This window comes from Mus caroli, chromosome 2 (genome assembly GCF_900094665.2).
Source record: "Mus caroli chromosome 2, CAROLI_EIJ_v1.1, whole genome shotgun sequence".
In the NCBI taxonomy this organism is placed as follows: Eukaryota; Metazoa; Chordata; class Mammalia; order Rodentia; family Muridae; genus Mus; species Mus caroli.
The window spans coordinates 93778770-93797379 of NC_034571.1; the positions used below are offsets into that span (position 1 = coordinate 93778770).

The 18610-nt window shown below is 36.8% G+C and overlaps 1 protein-coding gene across 1 annotated transcript; it reads left to right on the forward strand.

Moving 5' to 3' along the window:
• Positions 1–8944: 8944 nt before the first annotated feature.
• LOC110306717 (myelin-oligodendrocyte glycoprotein-like) lies at positions 8945–9628 on the forward strand (the record flags this gene model as incomplete). Its single annotated transcript, XM_021178771.1, has 2 exons — positions 8945–9475; positions 9593–9628. Coding segments are annotated over 2 exons (567 nt in total), but the record flags the coding sequence as incomplete, so codon positions are not given.
• Between the last annotated feature and the right edge of the window lie 8982 nt (positions 9629–18610).

Below are 18610 nucleotides of genomic sequence, written 5' to 3' on the forward strand. Positions count from 1 at the left end.
TGTGAAAACATTATGGCAACACTACAAGTGAGATTGCAATCTTTAAGGAAACCTGAGAAGTCCTTTTTCAAAGAGAAAACTACTTCATTCCATCTTGTAGTATAAATATCAATTCTCAAAAATAATTACTAAGCAGTGATAAACTAGATATTATTTAAAAAGTTAAACTTGCATGGAGGAGAAGTTCAAGGTCATTATAGAAACAATTAAAGTGAACATTCAGTGGTGGGGGCACAGCTATCGTTAATTTTCTAGTTAGATAAAGATGCTCAATTTGGGTGGATATCTTTAGCATAAATGTACATCATCTCTGGACAGCCTTAGGATCTCTCCTCCCAATAGTTGAGTTAATTATGTGATTCTGGACCATGCTATACAGCAGAACACATGCACTCCTGAACCCTCCAAGGAACTTTTGTGTCAGACCTGGATATAGACAGGAGGTGTAACTCCTGTGGGAGGCTGTCAGCTTAGTAATTTTTTGATTTAACATGTGGTTGTTGGAACAACTGGTGCTCACTTGAGATGGATCTGTGAAAATGTGAGATGAAGTTTCTAAGGGTATGACATCCTGTATGCATTTCAGCAGCAGAGGCTTCTACTTCAGTGAAATAATGGTCTCATAAACTACTGGTGCAATGAGCAGAGGTTTGAAGCAGAGCAATGTGGTTAGAAATTGAAAGATCATCATTCTCTTTTCTAAATTTATGGAAATATGTAGTTATGCTTATCTAAAATTATTCTTAAAATATAAATTACTATATTGGGCATATCTTTGGCTCTCACTATATATTTGTATTATTTATCATGTCCTGATACATAACAAAAAAGATTACAACTAAAAAATGATAATCAATGAATAATAAGAAAACAATAAAATATTAATTCAACCCTCAAAGTTGACAACAAGCATTTAATATTCCATCAGCCAATAGCAGGTTTACCTGTAGAGTGGTTGAATTATACAGTGTTTAGTATTTGAGCTAGCTGCTTATTAAATTCCATAAAGATATTTGAACATTTTCTTCTGGTGTGAAAGCATGTAATCTTGTTTCTTAATAAGTGTGTCTATCAGAGTAAGAAAACTGAACAACTTCAAAAGATTTATTTTTTAATTTGGTTATACAAATAAACTAACTCAGACTTTTTAACATAGGGACACACCTGGTAAAGAGCTTCCTTTGCAAGCATCAGAACTTGAGTTGGGGTCCTCAATACCCACATAAACCATCAGAGGTAACAGGAAAATCCTATGAACCAAAGCTGGGGCATGGTGACATTGAGATCATGTGAACTTGCCACATTATAACCATTATACTCACAACCGAGAGTACTATGATGATCCTGACTCAAAAATATGAGGTGAAGGAGGGACTGAAGAAGACATTCAAGGTTAACCTCTGTCCTCTGTTTATGCAAACACAAGAGAGAACAGCAACTACACACAAATCACATATATGCATAAAACATACATGCACATACAAATCACATCAATACTTACATGTAGAGGTAGGCCTGAGAAATGATTTTAAAAATTGGTTTCACAATGCAATTGTAACAAAATTCATAAATCACCAGTATTAGAAATGTAAAAGGGTCCAGAATTATTTAACTTTGACATAAATTGACAAGGGGAATTTTTTTCTGTGTGGAGATTGTTGCACAGGAGACATTTTATGTGATACTGTATTTTTCCATTTAAATGTAGGCATATGCTAAAATTTGAGCAGCCTAGATGTGTTAGTACATTTTAATAAGGAGAATCACAAAGTTATGGAAGGAATAATCATTAAAAGTAAGTATGACTAGATTGCTAGAATTGAATTAAAAATAGTACTTTGCATTTTGTAAATTCTTCCTTCCCCTCCCTTTTGTTGATTAAGTGACCCATGTTCTCATGGTGTCCTGGAACCAGCTGATTCCTACAATCCTTTACTCTCTTCTATGCCTAATGCTTGGCTGTGAGTCTCTGCATCTGCTCTCCTAAGTTGTTGGATGAAGTCTCTCTGATGATGTTTGGTGTAAGCACTGGTCTATGATTAGAGCAGAGTATCATTAGGAATCGTGTCATTGACATTTGTTGCTGTCATTGTCATTATTGTTATTGTTGTAGCCTAGGCCTCTTGGATATCCAGTGAGTAGTGAGTTTCTTTTATTTTTGAGATTCTAATATAATTACATTTCCCCTCCTTTTCCTCACTCTTAATGATATACTCTAGCTTTCACTGTTGACATTCATGGCCTATTTTTTTCATTAATCATTGCTACATAAACATTCCTAAATAGCACCTGCACAGTCTGTAGAGTGTCACTTATCTCCATGTTTACTTGTATTTATGTTTTGAAGACTGAACATTTGTTATTGGATAATACATTACTGTGTTCTCTTGGAAAGATTATTTCTGCCACTTTCAGCATTTCTTAGTGGCCTGTAATTTGGGGAGTAGTCTATTTTAGTGTTTTTTCTGTCCATTTTGGGTGGCAGTTGTCATTTCCTTGTTCAGTCACATTTTAGAAATAAGCTGGATGGCTGATTTTGATAACTTTAAATTCTTCTGTGGTTAGCTCTATTGTAATGTGCTAGAACAATCACATTTGTTGGAAATAGTATTGTGTATACCACTTCTCTATATGTCCTTGGGAAGGCTTGAACTTTTTAAAAATATAATAAAAAGTAGTGCTTCCCTTACAGTCTGGTCATAAAGAAAACTAGAGAATGACTATAACATTGTAAATCTGCAATAAATGTTTCCCCATATCAAAGAAATTAGAAGAAAGCTGATGCTATATTAGAGATATTATGAATCAGTTCAACTAAAAAACAAAGTTGTATGTTAGAACATCATACATGTGTTACAGATTACAAATAGTCCACACATTTTTTTTCTTTCTTGCACTGAATTCATTTCTGTTAAACATAGAAGGAAAATTAGAAGACCAATTGATCTTCAGCATAATTATTGGAATAATTTAAAAGCAAATTTACAATGAATATATCTATTTGATTTATGGTTATTTTCTAATTCTAAGTTGACCCCAGGATATTTTGTCTTTTGTTTTTCCTAAGTGCTTTATACAAAATTAGATTATAAAAGTATTAGTAAGTGAATTCTATTTACATAAAATCTAAGTCATATTATTGTTCATCAGTGTTTAATTTATTTGATAGTAGAAAAGTGCCTTCTGATATGTGAGATGAGACAAATCACCTTATAGAAAATGGCTAGTTCTGTTATTTTGTTTATTTTTATCCTCAGCATATCATCAGAGGTTACCTGTGAAAATTAACTATACAACCCATCAATCCATGTAAAAATATTATACAAATTTGAATTAACATTTATTTACAACCCCTTAGGAAGAACAACAGTATCAACTAACCATCCACCCAGAGCACCAAGGTACTAAATCACCAATCAAAGAGTACACATGGTGGGACTCATGGCTCTAGCTGCATATGTAGCAGAGGACGGCCTTTTCAATCATCAATGGGAGGGGAGGCCCTTGATCCTGTGAAGGATCTATGCCCCAGTGTAGGGGAATGCTAGGGCTAGGAAGCAGGAGTGGGTGCGTTGGTGAGCAGGGGGTGGGGGGAGGGGATGGGTGTTTTTCAGAGGAGAAACCAAGAAAGGGGATAACATTTGAAATGCAAATAAAGAAAATATCCAATAATAATAATAATAAATTTATCTGGACTAGATTCAAGAAGTGTTGGAGAATGCTTATAATAAAATGACACTTTTTAAATATTTCTTTCTTTTTCAAATAAAAATTTTGCCAAGATGAAATCTAGGCTTAAATTTATTAATTTCCATTCATTTTAAATTTTACAATATTTTATTATGAAGGAAAAAACAACTGTGTTTGCTTATCTATGTATTCTGAAGAAACAAATACAAATAAAAGCTGTTTGGTTTGAAAATGTATACCATTAGTAGTCATGATTTGGGAATTTTTAACTTACTAGTTCAAATAAACAAATTCAAATGGAAGATCTCCAAGGAGAGGAATTTTCTGTGTTTGCTGTGAAAATTTGGAAATTGATTTACTGTTTATGTCTGTACTGAATTGATACTGATTTTTTTAATATTGTTTAACCTTATTGTTGGTGACGACCAAGATTGTAAGGGCACAGAATATATATATATTATAAATGCAATGCCAAAAGATTAGGTTTTGATATTGAAAACATCTGTATCTATCATGTCATTTTATCTTCCCAAATTTTTAAAATATAAGTTTTCTTCCAACAAGACAATTCTAGTGAAGGATTTTGAATATAATTTGTTACACTTTTTTTTAATATCCATCTCTTTTATTTTTTTATTTTTTTATATTTTTATTAGGTATTTCCTCACTTACATTTCCAATGCTACTCCAAAAGTCCCCCATACCGCCCCCCCACTCCCCTACCCACCCACTCCCACTGTTTGGCCCTGGCGTTCCCCTGTACTGGGGCATATAAAGTTTGCATGTCCAACGGGCCTCTCTTTCCAGTGATGGCCGACTAGTCCATCTTTTGATACATATGCAGATAGAGTCAAGAGCTCCAGGGTACTGGTTAGTTCATAATGTTGTTCCATCTATAGGGTTGCAGATCCCTTTAGCTCCTTGGGTACTTTCTCTAGCTCCTCCATTGGGAGCCCTGTGATCCATCCAATAGCTGACTGTGCGCATTAACTCTCGTGTTTGCTAGGCCCTGGCCTAGTCTCACAAGAGACAGCTATATCAGGGTCCTTTCAGCAAAATCTTGCTAGTGTATGCAATGGTGTCAGCGTTTGGAGGCTGATTATGGGATGGATCCCTGGATATGGCAGTCTCTAGATGGTCCAATAGCTGGTAAAATGCATTGAAAACTGAAACTTCAGACTTACTTGAATATGAAACTAACTTGTCCATATCTCCCTATAGCCTATACACAACACATACACACTGAATTAGTACATTGCAGAAAGTCTGTACTAAAAGCACAGTTAGGCATGTTTAGCCACGAAGCAAATTCAGAAACTGTTTCTACAGGAGCAAACCATTCTGTAGGTAAATTATAAATTATGGCTTCTCCCCATCTTCTGAAATTATAAGCATAGAAATATGACTTGAAAGATATAACCTATTTTATTGTATAAAACATTCACTACAACTGAAAAAGAAGATAGATTGAAGTACTATGTCTTAGTCCATATTTTTCATGATGGCACTTATTGGTAGAACACTGCAACAATAAAGATTATCTTTCAAAACAACAAAGATTATTATTACTACAGTTCATGAAAAAACAGTAATATATACATACATATATATATATATAGCTGGGCAGTGATGATGGCACACGCTTTTAATACCAGCACTTGGGAGGCAGAGGCAGGCAAATTTCTGAGTTCAAGGCCAGCCTGGTCTACAGAGTGAGTTCCAGGACAGCCAGGGCAATACAGAGAAACCCTGTCTGGAGAAACAAACAAACAAACAAAAAACAAAAACAAAACAAAAAATAGAAGAAAAAGAAAAAAAATTCATGAGTGTATATTTTATATTTTATATTTATTTTAGCATTTTCAAATAGTATTTCCTTATGTAGTACAGATGCTCCTTGAACCATCCATGTTCTTGTTTGTACCTCCCAAATGCTGGTATTTCAGGCTTGTTCTACAATGCCTAGCTTACAATTTTTAATTCACTTAAAAATTATTGGAGGCAGAGGGATGGAACAATCTGGATGGGAGAGGGGAGGTGGAGGGCAAAGGGTGAACATGATCAGATATGAGGGTCGGGGGAGAAAGGAGAGAAGCCCTGAAGGCCAGCAGAATGAGTGGGGATATGCAATACTTGGGGAGTAAGACTTGGGAAGATCCTCTAGAAAGTACTAGATACATGGGAGGTGAGAGATTACCAGGACTCAAAGGGAATGAGTCCTTAGATGAAATGCCCCCACAGTGGGGAGAGAAAACACGTAGAGTACAACTCTAGTAGAAAGACAGGGCATCAAGTAAAAGGATGGGGTTGGCATCCCACAGTCAAAAACTCTGACCCAGAATTGTTACACCTAAAAGAACTGCAGGGACAAAGACAGAGAAGAAACTGAGGTATAGGTTGTCTAGTGACAGATACATCTCAAGAGGATGCCCCAAGGCCTGACACTATTACAGATTCTATGGTGTGCTTATAGACAGAAGCCTAGCATGGCTGTCCTCTGAGAGGCCCAACAAGGAGCTAACTGTGAGAGATGCAGATATTTATACCCAACCATTGAACTGAAGTTGGGGAACCCTGTGGTTGAATTAGGGAAAGGCTAGAAGAAGCTGAGGAGGCGGACAACCTCATAGGAAGACAAAGGGAGACCCTATAGGAAGACTAAGAGTTTCAACAAATCTGGACCAATGAGATCTCTCAGATACTGAGGCACCAACTAGGGAGCATGCAGGAGCTGGTCCTACACCCCTGAAACATATACAGCAAAGGACTGCCTGTTCCTGGCCTCTGTGGAAGATGAGGCACCTAATCCTCAAGAGACTTGAGGCCCCAGAGAGTTGGGAGGTGGGGAGGGGTGTGTGTGGAAAATCTTGGAGACAGGAGGCAGGAGGAATGTTATGAAGAACTATGGGAGTGGGCAATGTTTGGATTGTTAAAAAAGAAAAAAAGTAAAAAAGAAATAATAAAAGTCTGAATAAAGACTTAAAACCCTGTATTTTTTTTCCAGGATAAGTTGTGATTTATATATTTATAAGGAATTTTCTCAAAATGGGAAATATTTGAGGAAATTTGTAATCTAATAGCCCTGGAATTTGAACTCCTTTTTTCTTTTTCTTAGATATTTTCTATATTTGCATTTCAAATGTTATCCCCATTTCCTATTTCCCCCAAAAAATCCCCTATTCTACTCCCACCCCTGCTTCCCCATACACCCAATCCCATACCTGGTCCTGGAATTCCCCTATACGGGGGCATAGAACCTTCACAGGATCTAGGGCATCTCCTCCAACTGATAACAGACCAGGCCATCCTTTGCTACATATGCAGCTAGAGCCACAAGTTCCACCATGTTTTCTCTTTGATTGGTGGTTTAGCTCCAAGGAGCTCTGGGGGTACTGGTTAGTTCAAATTGATTTCCCCCCTATGGGGCTTCAAACCCCTTCAGCTTCTTGGGTAATTTCTCTAGCTCCTTCATTGGAGAACTTGTGCTCCATCCAATGGGTGATTGTGAGCATCCACTTCTATATTTGCCAGGCACTGGCAGAGCCCCTCAGGAGACAGCTATATCAGGCTTCTAAGAGCAAACTCTTGTTGGTATCTGCCATAGTGTCTGGGTTTGGTGGTTGTTCATGGGATGGATCCCCTAGTTGGGCAGTCTCTGGATTGTTGTTCCTTCAGTCTCTGCTCTGAACTTTGTCTTTGTAACTCCTTCCATGAGTATTTTTTTCACCCTTCTAAGAATGATTCTGAGCTTCTGGGCTAATATCCACGTTTCAGTGAGTGCATATCATGTGTTATTTTGTGATTGGTTTACCTCACTAAGTATGATATCCTCCAGATCCGTCCATTTGTCTTAAGAATTTCAAAAATTCATTGTTTTTAATAGCTGCGTAGTACTCCATTTGTGTAAATGTACCCACATTTTCTGTATCCATTCCTCTGTTAAGGGACATCTGGGTTCTTCCCATCTTCTGGCTATTATAAATAAGGATGCTATGAACACAGTGGAGCATGTGTCCTCATTACATGTTGGAGCATCTTCTGGGTATATGCCCAGAAGTGGTATTTCTGGGTCCTCAGGTAGTACTATGTCCAATTTTCTGAGGAACCACCAAACTAATTTCCAGAATGGTTGTACCAGCTTGCAGTCCCACCAGCAATAGAGGAGTGTACCTCTCTCTCCACATCCTCACCAGCAACTACTGTCACCTGAGTTTTTGATCTTAGTCATTCTGACTGGGGTGAGGTGGAATCTCAGTGTTATTTTGATTTGCATTTCCCTGATGATTAAGGATGTTGAATATTTTTTTAGGTGCATCTCAGCCATTCAGTATTCCTCAATTGAGAATTCTTTGTTTAGTTCTGTACCCCATTTTTTAATAGGGCTGTTGGATTTTTGGGAGTCCAACTTCTTGAGTTTTTTTTATATATTGGATACTAGTCCCCTATTAGATTGAGGATTTTCCCAATCTGTTGGTTGCCATTTGGTCTATTGACAGTGTCCTTTACCTTACAGAAGCTTTGAAATTTTATGTTTCCATTTGTCGATTCTTGATCCTACAGCACAAGCCATTGGTATTTTTTTCAGGAATCTTTCCACTGTGCCCATATCTTCGAGGATGTTCCCCATTCTGGTATCTGTTAATAGAATACCATTTAATAGAAACGATAAAAGATAAAAATTCTCATTTGTCTCCCATTTTTTTCATCAGAAGGGAAAGTGGCTCTTAGGAACTTTTAATATACTTTATTACGCATGTTTAATACTGCAGCCATTATATGGATATCCTAGGGTAATGGCAGTCATTATTTAAATATATACATGTCATACTCAACTATATAGCCATGAATGACAGCCTTCTCATATTTACTCCAATTATTTTGACCTTTTAAATAACTTTTTCTGTTGGGTAAATTGTGTATTTAAATGCTGACAATTTTGTTAGATTTGTGTTTTAAAAGCTTAGCCTGAAAAGAGTTTCACAATGAATGATTTAAAAAATACAAATAGGTGATCCATCCAATAGCTGACTGTGAGCATCCACTTCTGTGTTTGCCAGGCCCCGGCATAGTCTCACAAGAGACAGCTATATCTGGGTTCTTTCAGCAAAACCTTGCTAGTGTATGCAATGGTGTCAGCGTTTGGAAGCTGATTATGGTATGAATCCCCGGATATGGCAGTCTCTAAATGGTCCATCTGAAGCAGCCTTCCTATAATGGATTAAGTTGTCACATCTGACACTTGTTGTTGTTGTTATTTTTCCCCAATCTGGTGTCTTGGACAGGACAATTCAGAGTGATAGGACCAGGATATCCCATCCGGGCTTTAGTTAGGGATGAAGCAGAGCTGCTGTGCCGCATCTCTCCTGGGAAAAATGCCACGGGCATGGAGGTCGGTTGGTACCGTTCTCCCTTCTCAAGAGTGGTTCACCTCTACCGAAATGGCAAGGACCAAGATGCAGAGCAAGCACCTGAATACCGGGAACGCACAGAGCTTCTGAAAGAGACTATCAGTGAAGGAAAGGTTACCCATAGGATTCAGAACGTGAGATTTTCAGATGAAGGAGGATACACCTGCTTCTTCAGAGACCACTCTTACCAAGAAGAGGCAGCAATGGAGTTGAAAGTGGACGATCCCTTCTATTGGATCAACCCCGGTGTGGTGACTCTCATTGCACTTGTGCCTATGATCCTCCTGCAGGTCTCTGTAGGCCTTCGATTCCTCTTCCTGCAGCACAGACTGAGAGGAAAACTTCGTGCAGATGTAGAAAATCTCCATCGGACTTTTGATCCTCACTTCCTGAGGGTGCCCTGCTGGAAGATAACACTGTTTGTTATTGTGCCTGTTCTTGGACCCCTGGTTGCCTTGATCATCTGCTACAACTGGCTGCACTGAAGACTGGCAGGACAGTTTCTTCAAGAGCTAAGAAACCCCTTTTGAGTGATGGCTGTGTCTTCCTGGAGCGAAGGAGAGCCTGGCAGGTCCTTGGAGATTTCCCATTGGCCTCTTTGCTGTGGACAGATTCCAATCTACATCTACAGACACATTCTGGATACCTAGTAGAACTTAATTTCCCTCCCTCAACTGTCTGTCTTTCCTCAGCTCCTTCCTCTAATTTTTGACTTCCACATCTTTTTTTTTTTTTTACCGTCTTAGTCTGCCTCTAGAAAACACCCTGTGGTGAAGGCCAGGCAGTCTATCAGGAGACACCCCATGCACCAGAGTAAGACAGGATTCTGCCAACCAGCATACCCAGCACTTCAACATCATTGTGAACTATAGAACATCAACTCTGCAAATGGTGGATATTTCTTCCAAGACAACAGCCTTGACTGGGAAGAATATCAATGTAGAGAGTAGGGGGGGGGGTCAGGAACAGAAGAGCCCACGGTATGGGGAAAGCTTAGTGAGCCAGGGTATGAATATGGGCGCCTGAACCAAAACCTGGAGCTAAAACTCAAAAGAATACCGATCAGAGAAAAAAAATAAAAAATACAAATAGCCACACATTATCCATCCCTGCATTAGCCCATTTTCAAGCACTTTCCCTTTCTACAACCATCCTTTCATGTGAGCTATGGAAACAAATAGGCTCCAGTAACATCTTAACTGTCTGAGGCTATAAGTTTTGGATACTTCCATTAAAGTCTAGTCCCATGTCCCTTCTCAATTTCACTGCCTTTAATAGATGGAAAATTTCCCTTTTATATTTCTTAGCTAAAATTATTGAGACATAATCTATATTAAATATTTGATAATTTGATGTAATTTTGTTAGCTATCCCATGTACATTAGAAGTATGGCATTTAGAAAAACATTAGAACTTCAGCAATAGTTTCATTTTGTGTAAAATAGTCAAATTAAAGTAATGAACTATCCCATTAATGAAAAGCAAATATTTTTTTAAGTTAATAAGTATAACATGAACTACTAGTGTGCTGTATATGTTGTAGTCAAAGGAGCTTCTTGTATCATTTGTGGTACCTATCTTCTGATGATTGAGTCTAAGCCAGGATACAAAGATGCATAAAGAAATTATTTCAGGTGCTTCTCTGTGTCCCATATTTTAATAGGGTTCTTTAAATTTCTGGAGTCCAGCTTCTTGAGCTCTTTGCATATATTGGATATTAGACCCCTATCAGATTTAGGACTGATAAAAATCCTTTCCTAATCTGTTGGTGAACTTTTTATCTTATTGACAGTGTCTTTTGCCTTATAATTACAATACAAATACAATACAATACAAATACAATTGCTTTGCAATTTTATGAGGTCCCATTTGTCAATTCTTGATCTTACAGCACAAGCCATTGCTATTGTGTTTAGGAAAATTTCCCCTGTGCCCATATCTTCGAGGATTTTACCCACTTTCTCGTCTATTAAATTCAGTGTCTCTGGTTTTATGTGATGTCTTTAATCCACTTAGACTTGAGCTTTGTACAAGGAGATAAGAATGGATCAATTCACATTCTGATACATGATAACCACCGGTTGTGCCAGCACCTTGAGATTCCACCTCACTTCAGTCAGAATGGCTAAGATCAAAAATTCAGGCAACAGCAGATGCGGACGAGTATGTGGAGAAGGAGGAATACTCCTCCATTGCTGTTGGGATTGCATGATTTTACAACCACTCTAGAAGTCAGTCTGGAGGTTCCTCAGAAAATTGAACATAATACTACTGGAAGATCCAGCAATACCTCTCCTGGGCATATGCCCAGAAGAAGTTCCAACTGGTAATAAGAACACATGCTCTACTATGTTCTTAGCAGCCATATTTATAATAGCCAGAAGCTGGAAAGAACCCAGATGCCCCTCAACCAAAGAATGGTTACAGAAAATGTGGTATATTGACACAATGGAGTAGTACTCAGTTATTAAAAACAATGAATCTATGAAATTCTTGGACAATGGATGTATCTGGAGGATATCATCCTTAGTAAGGTAACCCAATCACAAAAAAGTCATTAGATACTAACTCACTGATAAGTGGATATTAGCCGAGAAACAGAATACCCAAGATACAATTTGCAAAACAGAAGGAAATCAAGAAGAGGGAAGACCAATGGGTGGATACTTCATTCCTTCTTAGAATGGGGAACAAAATACCATGAAAGGAGTTACAGATACAAAGTTTGGAGCTAAGATGAAAGGATGGACTATCCAGAGATTACCTCATCTGGGGATCCAATCCAAAATCAGCCACCAAACCCAGACACTATTGCATAGGCCATCAAGAGTTTGCTGAAGGGACCGTGGTATAGCTGTCTTGTATGAGGCTAAGCCAGTGACTGGTAAATACAGAAATGGAGGCTCACAGTCATCTATAAGATGGAACACAGGGAGTCCAATGGAGAAGCTAGAGAAAGCACCCAAGGAGTGGAAGGGGTCTGCAACCCTACAGGTGGGACAACAATATGAACTATCCAGTACCCCTAGAGCTCATATCTCTAGCTGCCTATGTAGCAGAAGATGACATAGTCAGCCATCACTGGGAAGAGGGTCCCCTTGGTATTGCAAACTTTATATGCCCCAGTACAGGGGAATGCCAGGGCCAAGAAGTGGGAGTGGGTAGGTAGGGGAGCAGGGTGGAGGGTGGGTATAGGGAACTTTCAGGATAGCATTTGAAAAGTATATAATGAAAATATCTAACAAAAAATTAAAAGTAATTATTTAAGTGAATTATGCTATATTGTATTTGAAGGTCTGTAACAAATCTTAGGAACATGATGAAAAGAAAAGTGATTCATAGATCCAAGTGCTAAAATGAAAATAAGACACCCAAATGTGAGTGAAGACTGAAAGAAGAAATTCATTTCTTGAAATTATTAAGGTATTGAACAAGGTCAATGCAAACTGAAGAATTCTGACGTTACCGAGGACGACAGGAAATAAAAAGAGCCAGAGTAAAGTAGGAGGTGACAGATGAGGCTAAAGGGTAGCTTTAAGGCCTGATAGATCAAATGAGTTTTCTAGGAAGTGAACATTACTGGATGTTGTTAACATGGAGACAATGATGTCATCAAGATTGCTTTACAAAGACACCTCTGAAAGTGACAGAAGGGAATTGGAACAAGGTAACACCAAAGAAAGTGCTTGATAGTGTACACCTATAAAAATTTAATCAGTGGCTAATACATATTACTTTGCAAACGGACAAGGCAGAGAATGACCTTTAGTGGACAATGAACATGACATTCATAGCTCAGCTATGAATGCAGAGTTTGATGATTAGATTTATATTCCCTGGAGGGCAGTTCTTCTCAGTTCCAGATTTTATGGGGATGTTTAAGGGAAAAATTAACTATCAGGAGGCTCCTACAGAGAATTTAATACATTTTCAGTCATTACACTTTAATTTGCTATAACTAAATTATTATTTTATCTTTGAAGATAGGTTTTCTCTCCTTATGCCTATTTTTCTTCATCCTGCCATGCGTCTTTTAAGGCGGAACTTTCTATATTGTAGAATATCTTAACTGAGTTACCAAATAACCATGGCTAATCTGAAGGAAATGATGGTATTAGAATGTTACTGTATTTTGAATTCACTTGGTTTTTAGAAGATTTAGTAGAAATGTTCCCACATGCTATAAATTTATTACGTAATTATTATATAGTTCATAGAACTAGAAAAATATTATTACCCCACACAGCACTAAAATACAAATTAATTCCATTTTTGTGGGTTTTTTTTTTCCCGAATAATGTGATGTCATTTAAGCCAGAAAATCCAGAAACATGTGTCTTCCTCAGAGCTCCTTATTTTATAATTTATTTTGTGTATTTATTTTCATTCATGGTCTAGACATTTTGTAGGATTTCAGTGTGCTTTATAAAATGTGCCCAAGTATAAAATGATTTCTTGCCATAGTCAGAGAACACTGGGGATCTGACAGAGGAGGAGGTACAATGAAGAAGTGCTAAATCTTACTCGATGCTCAGTACTAAGGGCTACATAACATCAAGATGACTTTCTAATATTAACCACCATTATAAGCAGAAATGGTATTTCTCAGTTTTAACTATGTAAACTATGTAACGATGTATTTGCTTTTATCATTCCTGAAAATTGACATAAAACTCTAATTCCAGAGGCAGGGGTTGTACTGCAAAGTGTCTAACATGCAATTAAAACACTGTAGTTTTCAGTTTAACATTGAAACAATTTCATGTTGTGCTTTTATATCCATGTATCTTGCATGCAACCACTACTAGTACTTTATGGGATTGTTTAAAAGATAAAAGCATATCTGTGTTGATTTTTTTGCGTGTATATCTGTGTACCACATGTGTGCATTGTCAATGAATAACAAAAATGTGCATAAAGATGCCCTAGTACTGGATTTAGACATTCTTGTTATTCACTCTGTAGCTGCTGGGGAAAAAATACTGATATCCTGGAGGAGTGGCTCGTGCTCGTAATTGCTGAGTCATTTCTCTAGCCTGTATGATTAGCTTTATTAATTTCATTTTAAAACAAAAATATATAAGCTCTCAGGATATTTCATCATATATCACCTTTAAGAATATATTTATATTTATTTTTAAATGTTTTGCACAATATGTTTTGGTCATATTTTCTCCTTTCTGATTTAACTCCTCTATTAACCACCATTTCCATCTACTCAACTTTGAATCCCCTTTTTCCTTTTTGAAAAACTCCTCTTGGATGTCTGTGAACAACAATAACAAAATGAAAAATTAACACTAGGGATGCAGTAGTATGACAACACATGCTCAGTGCTCTCTAGTTATACTTGAGGCAACTTACAAGAGGGAACACATGCCTGGATCTAGAAATCTACCTAACAACCGAATGTCAGTAGAGTCATGGATCAAGGGAACAAAGTAAAGATACCATTTTACTAATCCACCACAATCCCTAACTATACTCTTTTATACACAGAGAAGTTATTCCTCACTCCTCAGGAAAAACAAAAACAAACAACAACAAAAACCCTTTCTCTTTAGGACAGAAAATCATAACCAAACAAATGCAGAGGTGTGAAACTCACTCCAAATGGGTACATTTAAAAAGCTCAGGGGTCATGGTTGAACACTGAGTGGAAAGATTGTTAGAATCAGAGGATCAGATATTTTACTATGAGACTGTGTCCTCTAATAACATCAGATCTAAACCCATAAAGTCTCACCAACATGGCCTCTAAAGATTCACAGGTACTTTATTCCTGTCATGCAATACACGGTACCTTCTAGCTTTACAAAACCTTCAGATTAAATAATTGCTACAAAGATTAACAATATTGTGATCATACCAGGCTTAAAAGTATTTTCATGCATAATGACATTTATTACTCGAGTTACGGAAGGCACAGTTTAACATGTTTAAAATATCCACAGCAGGACACAGCTTGTATTCCGACATGACTCATATTTGGAGAGTCAGTGATAAGAGGCAAGTGTTGGGACATTTAGCCATGTTTAATTTTCCAGAGAATGATTTGATTTTGAAGGATATATTTAATGAATATAATTAACACAAGGGTAGTTGTCATTTATTTGTGTTTCTTTGGACAATAAAATTGAAGAGATGCAAGACCTCAAAGATTTAGGTTTGATCTGAACTTTCCTGTTTTATGAGAACCATGATGAATATTAGCTACCAATTTCATTGATCTATGTAAAACATAAACTGTAATTTAGTAATGGATATTTTACCAGAGATTTTGTAATCTTAGAAACCAGTAGGATAGTTAGATGTATTTTAAAAAGTTTTCACTGAACTTAATCATACCTCGAAGCAATATTCTGACACTTAATTCATTACAAGTAGTCTGCTTATTCTTGTCTTTTTCACATGACTAAGTTGCTTTTGCTGTGGTTTGTTAAAAGCAGTTAATTATTAACATTCATATTTTTTGGATGGGAGAGAAAAATAGTGGTATAAGCTAGCTATGTAGCCTTTCAAAGTTTCATTCTATTTGAGGTGTGACTCATATTCAATATATTTGGGGATTAGATCATTGGTTCTGAGTATCTTTCCTATATAGACATTCATTTGTAGGGCAGGTACTCATACTGCATATGCAATGTGACACATTTTATTTTTTTAACCTTTTACAAATATCCACTATTCATTCTCTCTCTCTCTCTCTCTCTCTCTCTCTCTCTCTCTCTCTCTCTCTCTCTCTCTCTGTGTGTGTGTGTGTGTGTGTGTTTGTGTTTGTGTTTATGTTTTTCTCATGAGTAGGGATTTAGGCTTTAGAAAATATACGTACAAAGAAAATTTCTTCGAAATATGAAGTGGACATTTCTGGTTTCTTTGGAGACTCAGTTGTATCATGTGATGTTTTTCTGGAAACTGTCTTATAAGAGGATGTTTTGCTGAGAGCATACATGTAGTGTTTTTCTGGAAGCTCCCCAACAAAGGAGCATGTGATAATTTGCTAGAGTGGATGACTGAGAGGACATGTGATATAAGGAAAGGATATAAGTATAACCCAGTGGAAACTGGGCAACACTGGGACATGTGTTCACCTGGACACTCTGCTAGTCTTCTTTGGGCTTTGCTGACAGTGGTCTTCTTAGCTGAGGGTTTGGCATTGGTACCCCTTTCCTTCTTCACTGATCATTGGGTGCTGTGACTTCATACAGAGAAAGTCACCAAAGAATTTCTGGTGATATTCTGGAAGCTTCCTGCTACTTCTATGGACGAGGGGCACTTGGCAGATCTTCAGGGTTTCTTCTGGATCAAACTGTGATTGCTGATTAAGGAACAGTATTTGTGAGTGCATCAAGCTACCACTGAAGTTTCCTATGAACTGAGCTGTTGATAGCCTGAGAATCACCCAAAAGAACTACTTCTTTTCTTTTTCTTTTTCCTTTTTTTTTTTTTTCCGAAACAGGGTTTCTCTGTATAGATCTGGCTGTCCTGGAACTCACTTTGTAGACCAGGCTGGCCTCTAACCCCAAAATCAGCCTGCCTCTGCCTCCCAAGTGCGAGGATTAAAGGTGTGCGCCACCATGCCAGCAGAACTATTTCTAAAGAGGTCTACATTCCTCCTTTGTCCTATTAAACCTTTTCTTTCCACTCCCTCTGGTGGCTGGTGGGATAGAACAGAAGTTAAAGTGTTTAAGAACCCTTAATAAGTAGGTTATGGAAAAAAAACCTAAGTCTAAAAAGTATTCAATGCTTAAATTGTCAGTCTCCATTATCGTTGCCATGATTTTAACTTGACTATTGAATATGAGCCTATTATTCTTGTCCAATGAATTCTTATAATGTATAAAATCCAAATTGCTTAAAAATATCTGAAAACAACAGTATTACCTTTATTGAATCTAATAATATTGACCTATTTGAACAAATTTCTAAAGAATCTAGAAATACATATTTTTAAAATGAAATGGAGAATCAGGTAAATGCAAGATATTTGGTCTTATAAGAAGTAAATTCATAGCATATTGTCTTTAATAATATGTGCTTTAGAAAACTGAGAATTTGAAAATTGATATGAGTAAAAAAAGCAAGAACAAATAACATATATAATATGTAACCCAAATAATGGAACACCAGATTACACAACTTTTAGTTGCATGTTCGACATAAATGGGAAATACATGTATGTTAATTCTATGCCTTTGTGTATGGAAACCAATGCTTTGATTTCTGTACTAGAATTTTAAAATGAGTAATATAAATATTAGTTACTGAATATAACACTATACTACTTTAGTATGGGCTTTAGATCTCATAGAATGTATCAAAGTGAAAAACTAAATAATATTTAATGGAAAGGCTATGCATTCCTAACTCCAGTAAGCAAACCCTAAGCACTCCTCCCAGATTAAATTTTTAATCTACCCATATAATAGAACTAACTCATTTCATTAAAAAATACTTTAGTTTTGTCTATACTCCTAATAAATATGCCATTAAATAAAATGCTTTATTTTATTGCCTATAAATTTTATATAACTGTTATGTTGCATTAAAATATTTTCCTTTTTACTGCCTATGTCTCTTTCTCTGTGTCTCTGTCTCTATCTCTCTCTCTGTCTCTCTCTCCCTCTGTCTCTCTCTCTGTCTCTGTCTCTCTCTCTCTCTCTCTCTCTCTCTCTCCTTCTCAGTCTCACTCTTTCAAACACTTTCTCCCTCTTTCTCTCACACCTGTCCTAACACATGTTAGGCTAGTGATTCCATACCCTGCCCCATAAAAGCCATACATATTGAAAACACATCATTCAAACGGTATACCTTTTATATACTTGGTTCCATCATTTCTGGCACTAATTTTTATTTTGAATAATCTTCCAGTGATACATATTTCAGGGATGTTCCTGCAACTTTATCCATACTTAGAGATATGTAACCATGTTCACTTACATATCTGCCCTTATTTTCTGGATTTAAGTAAGCTTGTTTTTAGTACTCTTTTATTTTTTTATTCTGTTTGAACCTCCTATATACATTCTTTTAATAAAGCTGACTATGGAGTTGATTGACTTTCAATTTATGGGCATTCATCATTTTGTCAGGGAATGCCAGAAGATACAAATTTCTTCTCCCAATAGTCTTTTACATTTTGTAAACACAGTGGTTATGAAGATATCTCATGACTTTTAATTTGCACTTAGCTGGTTATTAATGAATTTGAATATCTTTTCCATATTCATGTGAAGTTTCTATTATCTTCCCCTTTTCCTGTCTGTCCATTTGTTTTCAATGTTGAGTTAGAAAATACATTTTAGGTTCATGTCATCTAATTCTATAATGAAAGTATATTATGTTTAAATGAATGAGTATTTTGCTCATTTGTAATTTATAGTATTATCTTTTATGAGTTGGGACAAGGCCTCATGTTAGGCAGGCTGAACTCCTTATGTATCTAAGGATGTCATTGAAAATATGATCCTCCTATGTCAACGTCCTAGCCATTATTAGATGGGAGGAAACTA